The sequence below is a fragment of the Panthera leo genome, chromosome D1, assembly GCF_018350215.1.
Source record: "Panthera leo isolate Ple1 chromosome D1, P.leo_Ple1_pat1.1, whole genome shotgun sequence".
Taxonomy (NCBI): domain Eukaryota; kingdom Metazoa; phylum Chordata; class Mammalia; order Carnivora; family Felidae; genus Panthera; species Panthera leo.
The window spans coordinates 66611594-66629982 of NC_056688.1; the positions used below are offsets into that span (position 1 = coordinate 66611594).

Below are 18389 nucleotides of genomic sequence, written 5' to 3' on the forward strand. Positions count from 1 at the left end.
TTATATTAGGATTTACATTAGAAATGAGTTAGGGACAATATTCTAGTACTTAAAGGGGAAGTTTTCCACTATCCAGAAAATAATATTGTGTATATGTACAAATAATTTACCCATCCCTAACTGAAGTATTACTTAAATTTTGTATTCTTGGGGCATCTGAGTGGCTCAGCTGGTCAAGCGGCCAACTATGACCTAGGTCATGATCTCCCAGTTGGTGGGTTTGAGCCATGCATCGGGCTTACTCCTCTCAGCATGGAGCCTGCTTCGGATTAATTACTCTCTCTGCCCTCCCCAGCTCATGCGCTTTCTCATTCTCTCTCTCTCAAGAAATAAAACATTAAAATTTTTTTTTTGTATTCTTGAATATCACATGCTTTCTTAAATTCAGATAATTAACAATCTCAAATATTTTAAGAAATTGTTTTTAATCCTAACTAGCAATGTTTGTTGCTGTGTTTATAGCTGTGTAATTATTTAGAAATTCAAATTTCTTTGAACTACAAGTCATAACCAGTTTGCTACATAGTCTTGAATTGATTCCTCGTCTTTAGTAGTTAATGTCCATCTAAAGCTGCACAATAACAGTAGAGAAGACAAACAAATATTCTAGTGATAATTACTACTGACTTCAGTACAATGGTTCACATACATCCTGTTGATTATTCAAATAGTAAAACATTCTGAAAAATTACTTCCTGTTCTTAACTTTTCTTTAGGGGTTGAAGTTCTAGAATTCATAGCATCAAACATTAACAAATCTATTTGTTTCCTGTTTTGAAGAAAACACCAAAAAATTTTCTCCAGAAATTGTCCCCTTCTCTGAATAATAATATGTTGCGTAGGTAGAACACTATGTCTCAGCTTTCAAATGGCATATTGAGGAACTGAAGGTTGTGGTTTAAGGCAGAATATATTTCAGGACACCTTAAACAATTTATTACAGTTCTTTTACATAAATCCACAATGGAGAAGACAATATAATAATGATCCTGACTTAATAAAAGTCAAGGAAAAGGATATTTCTCATTTATTTGATCAATATTTGTCAAGAATCTACCATGTTCCAGGCACTGGGAATATAGCAGTAAAGAAAAACAAAACTGCTACCTTCACAAATTAACTAAAGTTTTATATAGGTTTATATATGTTAGTTTATAACTATCACTGAGAGGCAATGTTTAATACATTACAAATAGTACATTATTTCCAAATATGTTAGAAATGAAAATCTTCTATGTAAAAAATGGTTTAAAAATGTAACTGAATTGGGCAACCATACATGGGACATGGGTATATTTTTAGTGGTTATGAACATAGGATTACTCTCTTAAGTGTGACATGAATTAAATATACTTTACAGGCTTATAAATAGAGCTTAGCAATGTGGTAATCTTTAAATATAAGAAGTGAATTAATAAATACATATGACCACAAATAATTCAATTCTAAAACTGTGAATATCCCAAGTAACAATCCATAAATGACCATTTCAACCAAAACTGTAAAAAGGTACAGCACATTTCTTTTCTTTATAACCCTATAATTGATTCTGAGACTGGGGTAATCACGTCAGATTACTCCAATCCCAAATGGCCCAGATTCCCAGTCTGTGCCTGTTCTGATAGACCAAGTTTTAAAATCTTTTTAATGTCTAAATTTAAGAAGCAGGAAGCAAAAGGTGTCTTGGGAATAGAATAACAAACAAAGGGGAAGGATAATATATTGAGTAATTGCTAACTAAATAAAGCAAGGATCAAGCAGGAAGGAATTGCCTTGGCAGAAATAACTTTTAATTAAAACTTCTTCCTTTCTTCTCCTTTTTCCTTCTTTCCTCCACTATTAAGCCTTTATCAAGCTGCTGAGATATATAAGAAATTGCAAACTCTAGGGATGGATAAAGAAATTTGAGGCAGGCTGAAACAGGGGTTCACAGTTCAGTGAAGATGGTAAGTAAATAATTAAAAGTAACAGAATATAGATATGTACAAAGTGCTACAGAGCACAAAAGAGAGGGTTATTTATCCTGCCATCATTTGTAAGTTGCATACTTAAATGCTGGAGTAGCCAAAGAATATTAAATCTCTGAGTGCTAAAAGAGTAAAATGAAATTTTAGACAAGAGAACTTCATGACAATGAAGGATAACTCTTAGTGGCTATCTTGCCTCAAAACATTTACACTCATTAAAGGGTAACTAAATACAAAGATAGAGATTACTATTTAATATAGCATTTAAACACCATAAAAGGAAAATGGAGAAGACAGTTTTGAACCAAGATTCTTCTGAACTGTCCTCAAATTATATCATGTAGCCACCACATGCTTTATTTATGTGTAATTCCAGCAAGGGTAGTACACTAGTCAACAAGCACTCCATAGATCACTGACTATCAGTCTTTGGTAATCTAAAAATGGCTTCCTTTACAAAACTAGCATAAATTTAATCTTTAACTTTCAAAACAAAAGCAATCAAGTTCCTGATTAGAGTCTATTTCCTACAACCCTATACTCAAACTTCATCAAACCTCTTACTATTTCATGAAGACATTTTATGGCTCTATACCATTGCTTATGTTCTTCCTTCTACCTGGAATGTCCTTCATCCTCTTGTCTAGCTAGTAAGGTATCTCTCTTGGTATCTCTCTTAGTTCTTGGTATTCCTATTATTGCATTAATTATACTGTAATACAGTTTTTAAAATATGTATGTTTCTCCATTAGGTTAAAAGTATATCTAGGTAAGGGCTATGGCTTTTTTCATCTTTATATCACTTGTGACTAGCACAGAACCTGGCATATGTTACTGACTTTGTAAATATTTAATTAAAAAAAAATACTCCTGGGGCACCTGGGTGGCTCAGTCAGTTAAGCATCCAACTTCAGTTCTGGTCATGATCTCGCAGTTTGTGAGTTCAAGCCCCCTGATGGGCTCTGTGCTGACAGCTCAGAGCCTGTAACCTGCTTCAGATTCTCTTTCTCCCTCTCTGCCCCTCCCCTGCTCGCACTTTGTCTCCCTCTCTCAAAAGTAAATAAACATTAAAAAAATTAAAAACAAATACTCCTGCAGGTAAGCATTATAGGGACTTTATTCTTTGTGCTATTTATTACAAAAAATTAAATTTGAAAGGTTTTCCCAAGAGATCCTAAGGCCTCTGGAATAGAGTACACATGGTAAGTAGTTCCTTCAAAAAACTGCTCCAGAACAGATCAGTGAGAAGATTTAATTTGTTTCAAATCCCCATGGAAAGGAGTTGATATTCAAACTGTCAAAAAATGATTAGTCATAGATCTAATAAAACATTAAATTTCCTATTTCCTCCTTTTCCATATATAGAGCACAATATGCCATTCACAGTAATGGTCTAAACTCTTGTGTGTTCAAATTCTCCAACTATTCTTTTTAACTACATATATTGAGAAAGAAAATGACTACTTAACTTCTTCCCATTATAATTAAGAAGACAAAAAACAAGTAATAATGTTACATGAATAAACTGAAAAAAATGAGTGAAAACAGAAACATAATCCAAGGTACTAGATTTCAATCACTTAAGGTAAAAAGACAAAAATCATTCCACAGTTGATGCATAAAATATATGGTTTGTAAATTAACCAATCAACATATTCTTTTTATTTAAAATTCTTAAAATGTTTATTTACTTTTGAGAGAAACAGAGTACAGGCAGGGGAGGGGCAGAGAAAGAGGGAGACACAGGATCTGAACAGGCTCCAGGCTCTGAGCTGTCTGCACAGAGCTCAATGCAGGGCTTGAACTCACAAACCACGAGATCATGACCTGAGCTGAAGTTGGATGCTTAACTGACTGAGCCACCCAGGTGCCCCTCAACATATTCTTAAAGGTATTAATGTAAAAATAATATTTTGTACAACCTAAACTTTCATTATATCCTTTGGCATTTCATCTTTCTATTTCAGGAACATAAATTATTTTTGATATTCTTGTAAAAGTTAATGTCACTTCAGGAATAATCATATAGCATTATAGACAGAAGATTTTCCAGGGGAAGACAAAAGAGAATACCAAAATTTTCCCATTAAAATATTTAAAAATAGGGGTGCCTGGGTGGCTCAGTCGGTTAAGCGTCCGACTTTGGCTCAGGTCATGATCTCACGGTCCGTGAGTTCAAGCCCCGCGTCGGGCTCTGTGCTGACAGCTCGGAGCCTGGAGCCTGTTTCAGATTCTGTGTCTCCCTCTCTCTCTGACCCTCCCCTGCTCATGCTCTGTCTCTCTCTGTCTCAAAAATAAATAAATGTTAAAAAAAAAATTTAAAAATAGAAGTAACTTTCTGAACCAAAAGTTACAGCTATAATCAAAATTTTAAGGATGTGTATATACAAAGTAAAAATAATGTTTATAAGATAAACTGAAGAAAAAACTCTGGCTATTTTAATAATTTTTTAATAATGTCGATATTTAGTATTAGAGACAATCAACATAAAAAAACTGACCTAATAATAGTTAATGAAAAACTGGCTGAGGTTAATTTGGGTAAGCAAAAAGAAACTATGCATATAAAAAAGCTTACACCAAGGCTGACTCAGGAGGAAATAGAAATTTCAAACAGACCAATAATATGTAAGGAGATGGAAACAGTAATCAAAACTTCCCAACAAAGAAAAGTCTAGGACTACATGGTTTCACCAGTAAATTCTACCAAACATTTAAATAAGAATACTAATTCCTCTCAAATTTCTAAAAAATTAAAGAGGAAGGAACACTCCCAAACTAATTTTACAAGGCTAGCATTATCCTGATAACAAAGTCAGATAAGGACACTATTTGAAAAGAAAACTACAGGCCAATATCCCTGATGAATGGATGCAAAAACTCTCAATAAAACATCTGCAAACCGAATTCAGCATCACACTAAAAGGACCACACACAATCATCAAGTGGGATTTAATCCTGCATGTAAGGATGGTTCAACATACACAAATCAATGTGATACACCACATTAATAGAATGAAAGATTTAAAAATCATGACTGGGGCAGCTGGGTGGCTTGGTCAGTTGGGCGTCCAATTTCGGTTCAGGTCATGATCTCATGGTTCATGGGTTTGGGCCCCACATTGGGCTCTGTGCTGACAGCTCAGAGCCTGGAGCTTGCTTTGGATTCTGTGTCTCCCTCTCTCTCTCCCTCTCCCCCACTCATGCTCTGTCTCTCTCTCTTTCTAAAATAAATGAAAATTTAAAAAATAAAAATAAATAAAAATCCTATGATCATCTCAATAGAAGCAGAAAAAAGCATTTGAGAAAATTCAATATTATTTCATGATAAAAATTCTCAACAAATTGGGTATAGATGGAATGTACCTCAACATAATAAACACCACATATGACAATCCCACAGCTAACATCTTACTCGATGGTAAAAGGTTGAAAACTTTCCTAGTAAGATCGGGAATAAGAAAAAGGTACCCATTCTCACCACTCTATTCAACAGAGTACTAGAAACCCTCGTCAGAGCAATTAGGCAAGAAGACATAAAAGGCACCCACATAAGAAAAGAAGTAAAACTGAATCTTTTGGCAGATGATATGATCTTATATAGAGAGAATCCTAAAGACCCTACCACAAAGCTATTAGAATAAACTAATTCAGTAAAGACGCAGATACAAAGTCAACAGTAATCAAAAATCAGCTGCATTTCTATATACTAACAAGAAACTATCTAAAAAAGAAATAAAGGGGGCGCCTGGGTGGCTCGTCAGTTAAGCGTCTGACTTCGGCTCAGGTCATGATCTCGCGGTCTGTGAGTTCGAGCCCCGCGTCGGGCTCTGTGCTGACCGCTCAGAGCCTGGAGCCTGTTTCAGATTCTGTGTCTCCCTCTCTCTCTGACCCTCCCCTGTTCATGCTCTGTCTCTCTCTGTCTCAAAAATAAATAAATGTTAAAAAAAATTTAAAAAAATAAAAATAAAAAAGAAATAAAGAAAACAATCCCACTTACAACAGCATTCAAAAATAATTTCAAACTTAGGGATAAATTTAACCAAGACATGAAAGATCTATATGTTAAAACCCACAAGACTGATGAAAGGAACTAAAGAAGACACAAATAAATGGAACGATATCCTGTGTTCATGAATCAGAAGAATTAATATTGTTAAAATGTTACTACCCCAAACCATCTATGGATTCAATGCTATCTCTATCAAAATTCTAATGAAATTTTTCACAGAAACAGAAAAAAATCCTAAAATTTATATGGAACCATAAAAGATCCCAAACAGTCAAAGCAATCCTGACAAAAAACAAAGCTAGAAGCATCATAATTCTTGATTTAAATCTATATTACAAAGCTATAGTAATAAAAATAGTGTGGTACTAGCATAAAAAACACACAAATCAAGGGAAGATAATTGAGATCACAGAAATAAACTCATAAGGTCAACAAATATTTCATAAAGGAGCCAGGAATATTCAATGAGGAAAAGATAATCTCTTCAATAAACAGTGCTAGGAAAACTGGATACTCACATGCAAAAGAATGAAATTGGACCCCTAAGTCACATCACTTAAAAAAAAAACAAACTCAAAATGGATTAAATATGTAAACATAAGAACCCAAACTATAAAACTACTAGAGGAAAACATAGGGGAAAGCTCCTTGACATTGGTTTTGCAATGATTTTTTGAATGTGACACCAAAAGAAAAAATAAACAAATGGGACAATATCAAACTAAAAAGTTTCTGCCTAGCAAAAGAAATAAGTCAGCAAAATGAAAAGGCAACCTACAAAAGAGGAGAAAATATATGCAAACCATCTATCTGATAAGGGATTAATATCTAAAATATATAAGGAACACATACAACTTCATAGCCAAGAAAAAAGACCTATCTGATTAAAAATTGGACAAAGGACTTGAATAGACATTTTTCCAAAAACATACAAATGCCATGTAGAGTATATGAAAAGATGCTTAACATCACTAACCATCAGGGAAATGCAAATCAAAGCCATAGTAAGTTATCATCTTACATTTGTTAGAATGTTTATCTAAAAGATAAGAGATAACAAGTATTGGCAAGGTTATGGAGAAATGGTATCCATTGTGCACTCTTGGTGGAAATGTAGATTGGCGCAGCCATTTTGGAAAACAATGTGGACGCATTTCAGAAAATTAAAAATAGAACTACCATATGATCCAGCAATTCCACCTCTGATTATATATCCAAAAGAAATGAAATCCCTATCTTGAAGAGTTATCTACTCTCCTATGTTCATGACATTATTCACAACAGCCAAGACATGGAAACAACCTAAGTGTCCTTCGATAGATGAATGAATAAAGAAAATAATTGTAATACAATGGAATATTTTTCATCCATAAAAAAGAAAGAAATCCTGGCTTTTGTAGCAACATAGATAGACCTTTAAGGCATTATATTAAGTTAAACAAATTAGAAAGAGAAAGACACTCTATGTTCTCACTTACATGTGGAATCAAAAAAAGCTGAATTCATAGAAATAGAGAGTAGAATGGTGGTTGCCAGGGGCTAACGGATGTGAGAAATGGGGAGACACTGGTCAAAGGGCACAAATTCTAAGTATAAGATGAATAAATTCAGGGGATCTAATGTACAGCGTGATGATTATAATAATAATACTGTATTATATACTTGAAAGTTCTTAAGACAGTAGATCTTAAATATTATCAGCACACACATAAAAATTTAGAATTATGTGAAGGGACAGAGGTATTAGCTAATCTTACTGTAGTAATCATTTCACAATATATATCTGCATCAAGTCATCACATTGTAAATCTTGAACTTACATAAGCTATGCGTCAATAATACATTGGTAAAGCTGTGATAGAAGTATAAGCACGGATGATATAAGACTATTGTAGTTTAACTATGGAAATTGACGATAGATGAGGGTCCAAGTTCATTTTAGTATGCAACTTAAAAAATGTAGTATACATTTTTAAGTATACTTTAAAATAGGATACTGTAAAAACTGGGGAATAAGTATTCTAAAATTAGCATATTTGCAGTTAAAATCCAAATTATAACTAAACAGATATGGCAAAACATGTCATGAAAATTTCACAAAATTATTTGGGTTAAAGAGGGACATGTGAGTTAAACAGCTATGGATTAAACAAACAAACAAAAAATCAGATGGGCTATAAAAACCAGTCCTGTGAATATAATCTTACTAACATTAAAAAAACAAAACATCTACAGTTTTCCACAACTCTTCAGGTAAACAAAAATAGTTCAGATAGGCTACAAGGAACAAATAAATAATACAGGAAGTAAGAGACGAAGGTGATTAACAGGAAATTATGGGGAATGAGGTGGGTGATGGTGGAAGTCCACATAATTATTTCAGGCAATGGCAGAGACCTTTCAAACTGTGAAAAACAAATTCATTATCATAACAATCCGTGGAGAGAAGAACCAAGGAAATGCTATCATTACATTTAGACCTTCCACAGGAAAACTGGTCAAGGCTACAAAAGAATCTTACAGTCTTATCTGCTTCCTGTCTATGCTTTATAAAATCCACCACCACCATCTCACCCCCAACCCAGGTAGTGAACTCTGATAATGGCCTTCAACAACAGTCCAACCAAAATGACTGGTGATAAGAACATGCCTTTAGACAGAATTATCAGTGCCGCATGCTCTGGAAACTACAACTCTGCACACAGCGCTTAGAAGCATCCTTCTCTCTCCTTCCCTTTCTTATCTTTTCCTTATTTTTTCCCTGAAAAATTAAATTTTGAATATGTAAGCAAAAGATAATTCAGCTGAAAATACTAGAGAGTAAAATAATGAAATCTGATCTTCAAATGACTAATAGTCATACATTCCGACACACTTCATCCATACATAGAACATCATCTAATAAAATAATGATTGCCGTTTTCTTCATGGCTAATGTATTCATTCATGTATTCAACAAATATTAATGTTTTTTGAGTCTAAGGTACTATGCCAAATACAGAGGACACACAGAATAAGAAGTTCTTAAAGCTCACAGTCTTGTAAGGGAAAAACCCCTTATTAATCAGTAAGGAAAAACTATGGAGTAGAATTTCCATACCATCCCTGAAGACAACCGTGAGTTAACACATCAGCTCTGTACTGCCTACCTCTAGACTTTCTTATCTGAGAATAAAATCTCTAATGTGTTGAAGTACTATATATTTTTAAATAAAATATATACATGTAAAGAGTTAGTTTTATAAGTTTTTAAAAAATATTTGTATTGAAAGATTAAACACAAATATAGAAAACCATACAAGTAAAATGGGTGGCTTAGTGAATTATCCTAAAGAATTAATGAACACTACCTAGGCTGAGAAAGAGAACTTTGCCAGCAACCCTAAAGGCCCCTTCCCTGTGCCTCCAATCAGAATTCTCTCTCTACTGCCATAAGTAACCATTATCTTGACTTTATTCTATCAACCATTTTCCTTTTTTTCTATAGTTTCATTGCCAAAATGTGCATTCCTAGACACTATAGTTCAATCTCACTCTATTAAAAATAGGGTATGTTATAAATCTCTTTTAATCTTGAAGTTATTCCTCCATTCCTTTCCTTTCATTAAAATTTATTTGTTAAAGAACCTGGGACAGGGGCACATGGGTGGCTTGGTCAGTTAAGCGTCTGACTTCGGCTCAGGTCATGATCTCACAGTCTGTAAGTTCAATCCCTGTGTTGGGCTCCGTGCTGACAGCATGGCGCCTGGAGCCTGCTTTGGATTCTGTGTCTTCCTCTCTCTCTGCTCCTCCCCTGTTTGTGCTCTGTCTCTCTCAAAAATAAATAAACATTAAAAATAAACAATAAAGAACCTGGGACATTTGACCAACGATTTTCTGTGAACCCAGACTTTTTAATAGTTTACTTTAATTCCAGTATAGTTAACATACAGTGTTATATCAGTTTCAGTTGTACAATACAGTGATTCAACAATACTATATATTACTCAGTGCTCATTATAAGTGTACTCTTAATTCCCTTCACCTATTTCACCCATCCCCCCACCTACCACCCCTCTGGTAACCATTAGTTTGTGCTCTATAGTTAAGAGTCTGTTTCTTGGTTACTCTCTTTTTTTCTTGTGCTCATTTGTTTCATTTCTTAAATTTCACATATAAGGGAAATAGTATGGTATTTGTCTTTATCTGACTTATTTTGCTTAGCATTACACTCTCTAGCTCCATCCATGTTATTATAAATGGTAAGATTCCATTCTTTTTTATGGCTGAATAATATTCCATTATATGTGTGTACACACACACACACACACACACACACACACACACACACACACACATTATATACATACATACATATATATACACACACCACATCTCTGAGAGCCTAGATTTTGACAACTGCCATCTTTTGGTGCATTTCAATGTGTTCCCCTGTCTTCTGTATTTCCTGAAATCAGACTCAGATTAATCCCTCTGACCAAACTACAGGTAGTGTGTGTGGCAAGGCTAGATATATAATACCTGCTTTTTTCCTTCTTATAATAACACTTGTTGATTATCAGATCTTCATTTACTAAAGACTGTAAAATGATGATGTTCTGTTACTATAATTTTTTCATTTATTGATAGAATACTTTTATTATTTTTATTTTTTTAAGTTTACTTATAATTTTGAAAGAGAGAGAGAGAGACAGAGAGAGAGCAGGGGAGGGGCAGAGAGAGAGAGAATCCCAAGCAGGCTCTGCACTGTCAGCACAGAGCCCGATGCAGGGCTCAAACTCACAAACCATGAGATCATGTTGTGAGCCGAAACCAAGAGCAGGATGCTTAACCGACTGAGCCCCCAGGTGCACCTTGATAGAATACTTTTAAAAAGACACAATTCTCCTCATCTACTAATGGGTTGTCCTGTATTATATAGTCATATAAACAAGGCAGAATAAATGCTAGATTCTTTTCCTTTATTTAAAAAACTATTTTTTTTAATGTTTATTTTTGAGAGACAGAGCGTGAGCGGGGGAGGGGCAGAGAGAGAGAGAAAGACACAGAATCCGAAGAGGCTCCAGGATCTGAGCTGTCAGCGCAGAGCCGGACACAGGGCTCGAACTCACAAGCCGTGAGATCATGACCTGAGCCGAAGTCGGATGCTTAACCGACTGAGCCACCCAGGCGCCCCTCTTTTCCTTTACTGATAAGTTTTCAAGATAACAAATTGGTTCCATTATGTTCTAAGGTAATAATTTTTCATTTAATATTATTATGAATTCATGGATTTAAAAATATTTGCTGGGTTTCAATCAATTGCAATTACCATCATTTATGAAGCTCAAATTATACCATCAGATCAGTTGCAAGCCTCTTCAAGATGGCTTCTGAATTCTTCTGACAAGAAGTTTTTTCTTTATTGAGATATAATTCATATACCATAAACTTGCCCTTATAAAGAATACAATTCAGTGGTTTTTAGTATAGGCTTAGGTTGTAAAACCATCACCAGTCTCTAACTCAACTTCATGACCTGAAGAGAAACCCCATTCTCCTTACCAGTCACTCCACTGTCTCCTCCCCCACTAGTTCTTGGCAACCTTTAATCTACTTCCTGTCTCTATGGATTTGCCTGTTGTACACATTTCATATAAATGGGACCATACAATATAAGACCTTTTGAGTCTTGCTTCTTTCACTTCACATAATGTTTTCAAGATTTGTCCATTTGTAGCACATATCAAAAATTCATTCCTTAGTATGGCTCAATAATAATCCATTTATATAAATATACCAAAATTTGTTTATCCATTTATGAGTTGATGGACCTTTGGGTTGTTTCCATTTTTTTGGCTATTATGAATAATGCTGCTATGAAAATTCATGTATAAGCTCTTGTATGAATATATATTTTTAATTCACTTGTAGAATTTGATATACTTTGACATATATATGCATACCTGTAAAACCATCACCACAATCAAGATAATGAACACAACATTCCAAAGTTTCCTCATACTTGGGGTACCTTGGTGGCTCTGTTGGTTAAGCATCCAACTTCGGCTCAGGTCACGATCTCATGGTTTGTGAGTTCAAGCCCCACATCAGGCTCTGTGCTGACAGCTCAGAGCCTGGAGCGTGCTTCAGATTCTGTGTTTCCCTCTCTCTCTGCTCCTCCCCTGCTTGCGCTCTGTCTCTATCTCTCTCTCAAAAATAAATAAACATTGAAAAAAAAGTTTCCTTATATCTCTTTGTAATCCTTCTTTTCTCACCCCCAAAGCAACTATTCTATTACCACAGAGACTGCATTTTCTAGAACTTTATAGAAACCAAATCATACAGTATAAATTCTTTTTTGTATGACTTTTTAAATTCAGCATAATTATTTTCAGATTAATCTATGCTATACCATGTCTCAATAATTCATTATATAGCTTAGTAGTACTGCATTGTATGGATATACCAGATTATTTATGTATTATCACCATTAACCACTGCCACTGATCCAGACTGAGCTTGTTCCTAGTTTTTAAAATATCCATAAAAATATGGAAATGAACATTCATGTACAAATATTTTATGGACAATGTTACCATTTTGCTTAGGTAAATGGAGTAGAAGGTTTAAGAGTAGAATGGCTAGATTATTTGGTTTATTTAACTTTTTAGTAAATCAAACTGTGCTCCAATTCACATTCTCATCAGCAGTGAATTAAAGTTCCTCTACAACTTTGTCAATATTCAGGCAGCTCTCTGAAAAGTTAGACTGCTGTTTTTCCTCTTCCTCCTTCCCATGGGATATACCCCAAGTTGTGCATCTTCTCCACCTGTGACAAGCAATGATGGTACAGGAAGCTACCCTTTACTCTTCTTTGTTCTCAGTGGCATCGAAACCATGCCAATCCTGTCAGTGCTCCAAAAGAGGTGAGACAGGAACCAGTCTCACCCTCAGGCAGCCCTCCAAAAAGCTGGAAAATTGAATACATACTCTACTCTTCTCCTTCCCTCTCCCCCAAGGAGCTGCAAGCTGGGGCGTCCTCTCCCTGTGCTGAGCTGTGCAAGCTTGGGGGAGAGGCTGACAAGAAAAAGTGAAGTTGCTCTCCTTACCCATTTTAACGTGTCTGTTTGTACTCAGCTGTGTGCTCACTGCAAATTCTTAGCTGGATTGCATTTTGAAAGGTACATCATTGTTAAAGCAATGTTTCTGTGGAAGAAGGACTAGGACTTCTTGTTCTAACATCTTGCTGATGCCACTCCCCAAATTCTCACTCTGGACTTTTTATCTCCTTCAATATTTAAGCATAGTTATTTTAATATGTGAATCTGGTAACTATTTTCTAGGTGCCCCTGTCTATGGTTTCTTCTGTATTTCTTTCATATAGGATTAGTCCTCTGTGTTTCTGGCTAGTTTTGGTTGAGTGTTGGGAATATTTATATATAAAATTTTACAGGTATACTTAAGGCCTAGAATGCAGTTATCTTGTTCCAGAGAGGATTTTCTTTTACTGGTAGTATATAGCTATATACTACAGTAGCATCAAGGATCACTAGAATCCATTTTAAGGAACTAAAATGATCTCAAGTTCCACTTCAGTTCCTCAAGGGACCTTATGTAGACCTTGACTCATTCCTCAGCTGTGGTCCTTTGTAGTCTCAACTCAAAGGATGACAGCTTTTAAAGAAATGTCCCTTGGTAAACCTGAACTCAATTTCCCCCATCCCTACGGATATCGATAGCGTGTGGACAGCTTTTCAGTTACTTCTTCCAAAATCAACTGATGCTCTGGGAAAAACTGGTCCCAAATGTCTGGCTCACTTCTCTAGGTTTCCTTCTTTTCTCGGACCATGGTTTAGTCACCTTTACTGCTTCTGATACTTTCAAGAAGATGATGCTTATATTTACATAGCTTTTCTAGTAGTTATTGCTAAGAGGGTTAGTCTAAGTTACACAGACCACCGTTACCTGAAGAGAGATACAGGTTTTATAAATTTATACTTTATTGTAGTTTTTCTCAGTGGGAGTGCTACCAGTGTTTTTGAAGTAAAAACTCTTCTGGTGCACATACATCATGCATGAGGGATGTTTAATATCCCTGGTCATGGGCACTGAATGTCAGTAACATCCTTCTCCTCCCCTCATCAAATCATTGTAAAAACTCAAAAACATGCGAGGCTTGTAAGGCACTCATTAAGATAAAAGGCAGCATTTGGGAATGTGATATTATTATATTTGTGTCATTATTTTTCTATTCCTTTTCATGGTAAATCTTTGCTTTGATTGACCCGTTAGAGGTATACAGCCTCTTCTAAAAGTAAAAAAGTCACAGGAATAGTGTTTGGCTAAAATCAACTAAGTCAATGGTTAGGAGGGACCATGGACAGGCTGCAGGTAGTCCATGAAGCCCCTAAAATATTTTCTAAAAGTATATGGCAGGAGGATTTAATAAATAAGATAATCTTTAGAGAAGTAAGTGCCACCAGTGAGAGATTATCTATTTCATACACTTAAAAAAAAAAAAAAAGTTTAATTAAATTAGGACTTCACTGAAATGACTGAGTAGAATCTTTCAGAGGGGAGAGAAAAAGGGATAGGTAATTTTTTAGTGTTTGAACTTCTGAAAGGAAATAGGTGTAAAGGGGTAAAAACTACTACTTGGGGATTGGTATCACCATTCATCTTTATTAGGATACTATAAAACTCCGCATATATTTACATTAATTTCTTCTGAGGCTTTCTAAATTTGACAATTGAAGTCACAACAGAAGAATAAGGATGGGGCCATTAATGAAAAAGAAGGGATAAATTATAGAGCTGAGCAAGCAGCAAAATTCAGCATGATATAGAAAGGAAACAAGAGGGCAGGAGTTTTGTATAAGGAATAATTCCATGGGGATGCAGAATATGAGCCCTAAGGAAGGGAAGGTTCCAGTGTAACTAAAAAAAGACCCAAAGACAGATGGAGAACACTGACAAAGACTGAATCAAGGAGAATGGGACACTCATATGTAGGCACATATAAAGGACAAGTAAGAGGTAAACAGGAATCTCAGGCAGCCGTGATCAGAAACATAGTCACTTTAAAGTTATACTATTTCTATCTACAACTATATGGTCAACTAATCTTCAGTGAAGCAGGAAAGAAGAGACTCTTAAATACGGAGAACAAACTGAGGGTTGATGGTGGGGGCGGGGGTTAAATGGGTGACAGACACTAAAGGGGGTACTTTTTGGGATGAGCACTGGGTGTCATGTGTAAGAGATGAATCACTGGGTTCTACTCCTGAAGACAAGACTGAACTGTATGTTAACTAACTTGAGAATAATAATAAAAAAAGAATATCCAGTAGGAAAAAGACAGTCTCTTCAACAAATCATGCTGGGAAAACTGGACAGCAAGAGAAAAATGAAACTGGACCACTTTCTTACACCATACACAAAAATAAATTCAAAATGGATCAAAGACCTAAATGTGAGACAGGAAACTATCAAAATCCTAGAGAAGAAAACAGTAACAACCTCTTTGGCCTGGTCCAGAGCAACTTGTTGCTAGATATGTCGCCGGAGGTAAGGGAAACAAAAGCAAAAATGAACTATTGGGACTTCATCAAGACAAAAAGCTTCTGCACAGGGAGGGAACCAATCAACAAAACCAAAATGCAGCCTATGGAACAGGATAAGATACTTGCAAATGGCATATCTGATAAAGTGTTAGTATCCAAAATCTATAAGGAACTTATCAAACTCAACATCCAAAAAAACCCCAAATAATGCACTTAAAAAATGGGCAGAAGACATGAAGGCACATTTTTCCAAAGAAGACATCCAGATGACTAACAGACATATGAGAAGATACTCAACATCACTCATCATCAGGGAAATACAAATCAAAATCACAATGAGATACCATCTCACACCTGTCAGAATGGCTAAAATTAACAATATAAATAGTGTTAGCAAGAATGCAGAGAAAGGGGAACCCTCTTGCACTGTTGGTGGGAATGCAAACTGGTGCAGCTGGAAAATAGTATGCAGATTCCTCAAAAGTGAAAAATAGAACTACCCTACAATCCAGTAATTGCATTACTAGGTATTTACCCAAAGGACACAAAAATACAGATATGAAGGGGTACATGTATCCCAATGTTTATAGCAGCATTATTAATAATATCCAAACTATGGAAAGAGCCCAAGTATCCAATGACTAATGAATGGATAAAGAAGAGGTGATATATATACACAATGGACTACTACTCAGTCATCTAAAGGAATGAAATCTTGCCTTTTGCAATGACATGGCTAGAGCTAGAGAGTATTATGCTAAGCAAAATAAGTCAGAGAAAGACAAATGCCATGAGATTTCTCTCATGAGTGCAATTTAAGAAACGAATATATGGAAAGGGGGGAAAAAAGAGAGGGAAACAAACCATAAGAGACTCTATTTAAAAAAAAAAATTTAATGTTTATTTATTTTTGAGAAAGAGACAGAGCATAAGCAGGTAAGGGGCAGAGAGAGAGGGAGAAAGAATCTGAAGCAGGCTCCAGGCTCCAAGCTGTCCGCACAGAGCCAAACGCAGGGCTCAAACTCACGAGCTGAGATCATGACCTGAGTTGGACGCCCAATCAACTGAGCCACCCAGGCATCCCAAATCATAAGAGACTCTATCATTAAGAGACTTAATGATAGAGAACAAACTGAGGGTTGATGGAGGGAGGGGGGTGGGGGATGGGCTAGATGAGTGATAGGCATTAAGGTAGGCACTTGTGTTGAGCACTGGGCGTTGTATGTAAGTGATGAATCACTAAATTCTACTCCTGAAAACAATACTACACTATATGTCAACTAACTAGAATTTAAACGAATTTTTGGAAAAAAAAATTAGGACATCTGAGTGGCTCAGTTGGTTAAATGTCTGACTTCTGCTCAGGTCATGATCTTGCAGTTCATGAGTTCAAGCCCCCATCAGGCTCTATGCTGACAGCTTGGAGCCTGGAGCCTGCTTCGGATTCTGTGACTCCCTCTCTTTCTGCCCCTCCCCTGCTCATGCTCTGTCTGTCTGTCTGTCTCTCTCTCTCTCTCTCTCAAAAATAAATAATGAACATTAAAAAAAAAAAAGAAAAAAATTTTGAAAAAAATTTTTATACTACTCCCTAAATGAAGTAAAAGGTATCCAATGGATAGAGGGTACTTTTTCTGATGTCCTCCCCACAATTCTTCAGCCTTGCCATTGCTAGAAAATTGAAGATAAAGTCCTGATCCAGGTGATAGATTAGAATAATGGGACTTTTAGTTCCATCTGACAAGGATTCTACGAAACTAATTCATCTAAGGAAAAGCAAACTATACTATCTATTCATTTTTGAAAGCATAAAGAAAATCTGCCTATTTTCTAAAAGTCGAATTGACTCCAGAGCAAAAGAGGCCAGGGTTAAAACTTAAAAAAAAAAAAAAAAGAAAGTAAAGAATGAATACCATTTAAGATTAGGACACATATAATTATATATTTTATACATCAGGTATTTAATCATTAGCTTTTATTCTCTTGATTTATGTCAGGTGACATGAGTTTCAGATAAATCTTTTTTTCATAGGCTTCTACAAGAGGACACTGACAATGGGAGAAAAGACATACCCAACTGCTGGAACAGGAGAGCCACACTAGTGCCTGTGACAGGAAGACTGTCATGCAAAGGAGTCTGGATCAGCTGTCTGTCTCCTGCACCCAAGGAGAACAGCTTCTGCAGAATGGGTGAAAAACACACATACACAAACATAAATGATTTCTCTCATTTTCTTAAAACAAAAAAAAATCCTTTGAAAGTTCAAATTTGTTTAAAAAAATGTTTTTTGGGGGGAAGCCTGGGTGGCTCAGTTTTGTTAAGCATCTGACTCTCAACTTCGGCTCAGGTCATGATCTCGAGGTTTGTGAGTTTGAGGCCCATATGGGGCTCTGTGCTAGCAGTGCAGAGCCTGCTTGGGATTCTATCTCCCTCTCTCTCTGTCCCTTCTCCACTTGCTCTCTATCTCTCTCTCAAAATAAAATTTAAAAAAAAAACTTTTTGGGGGGGTGCCTGGGTGGCTCAGTCGGTTAAGCATCCAACTTTGGCTCAGGTCATGATCTCATGGGGCCATGGGTTCAGGCCACGCATCGGGCTCTGTGCTGACAGCTCAGGGCCTGGAGCCTGCTTCGGATTCTGTGTCTCACTCTCTCTCTGCCCCTCCCCCACTTGTGCTCTGTCTGTCTCTCTCTATCTCTCTCAAAAATAAAAAAATATGGGGCACCTGGGTGGCTCAGTTGGTTGAGTGCCTGACTTCGGCTCAGGTCATGATCTCACAGTTCCTGAGTTCGAGCCCCTCATCGGGCTCTGTGCTGACACTCTGCCCCTCCCCGACTTGTGCTCTGTCTCTCTCTGTCTCTCAAAAATGA

The 18389-nt window shown here is 36.1% G+C and overlaps 1 protein-coding gene across 5 annotated transcripts in view; it reads right to left on the reverse strand.

Annotated features, from left to right (window-relative positions):
* Positions 1–18389, reverse strand: part of SBF2 (SET binding factor 2) — a 474987-nt gene that overhangs the window by 225292 nt on the left and 231306 nt on the right. For all 5 annotated transcript variants that reach the window (XM_042906593.1, XM_042906592.1, XM_042906591.1 and 2 more), the window contains exon 6: positions 17595–17700. In XM_042906593.1, coding sequence (XP_042762527.1) covers positions 17595–17700 — 106 coding nt within the window. The remainder of the gene's footprint in view (positions 1–17594; positions 17701–18389) is intronic.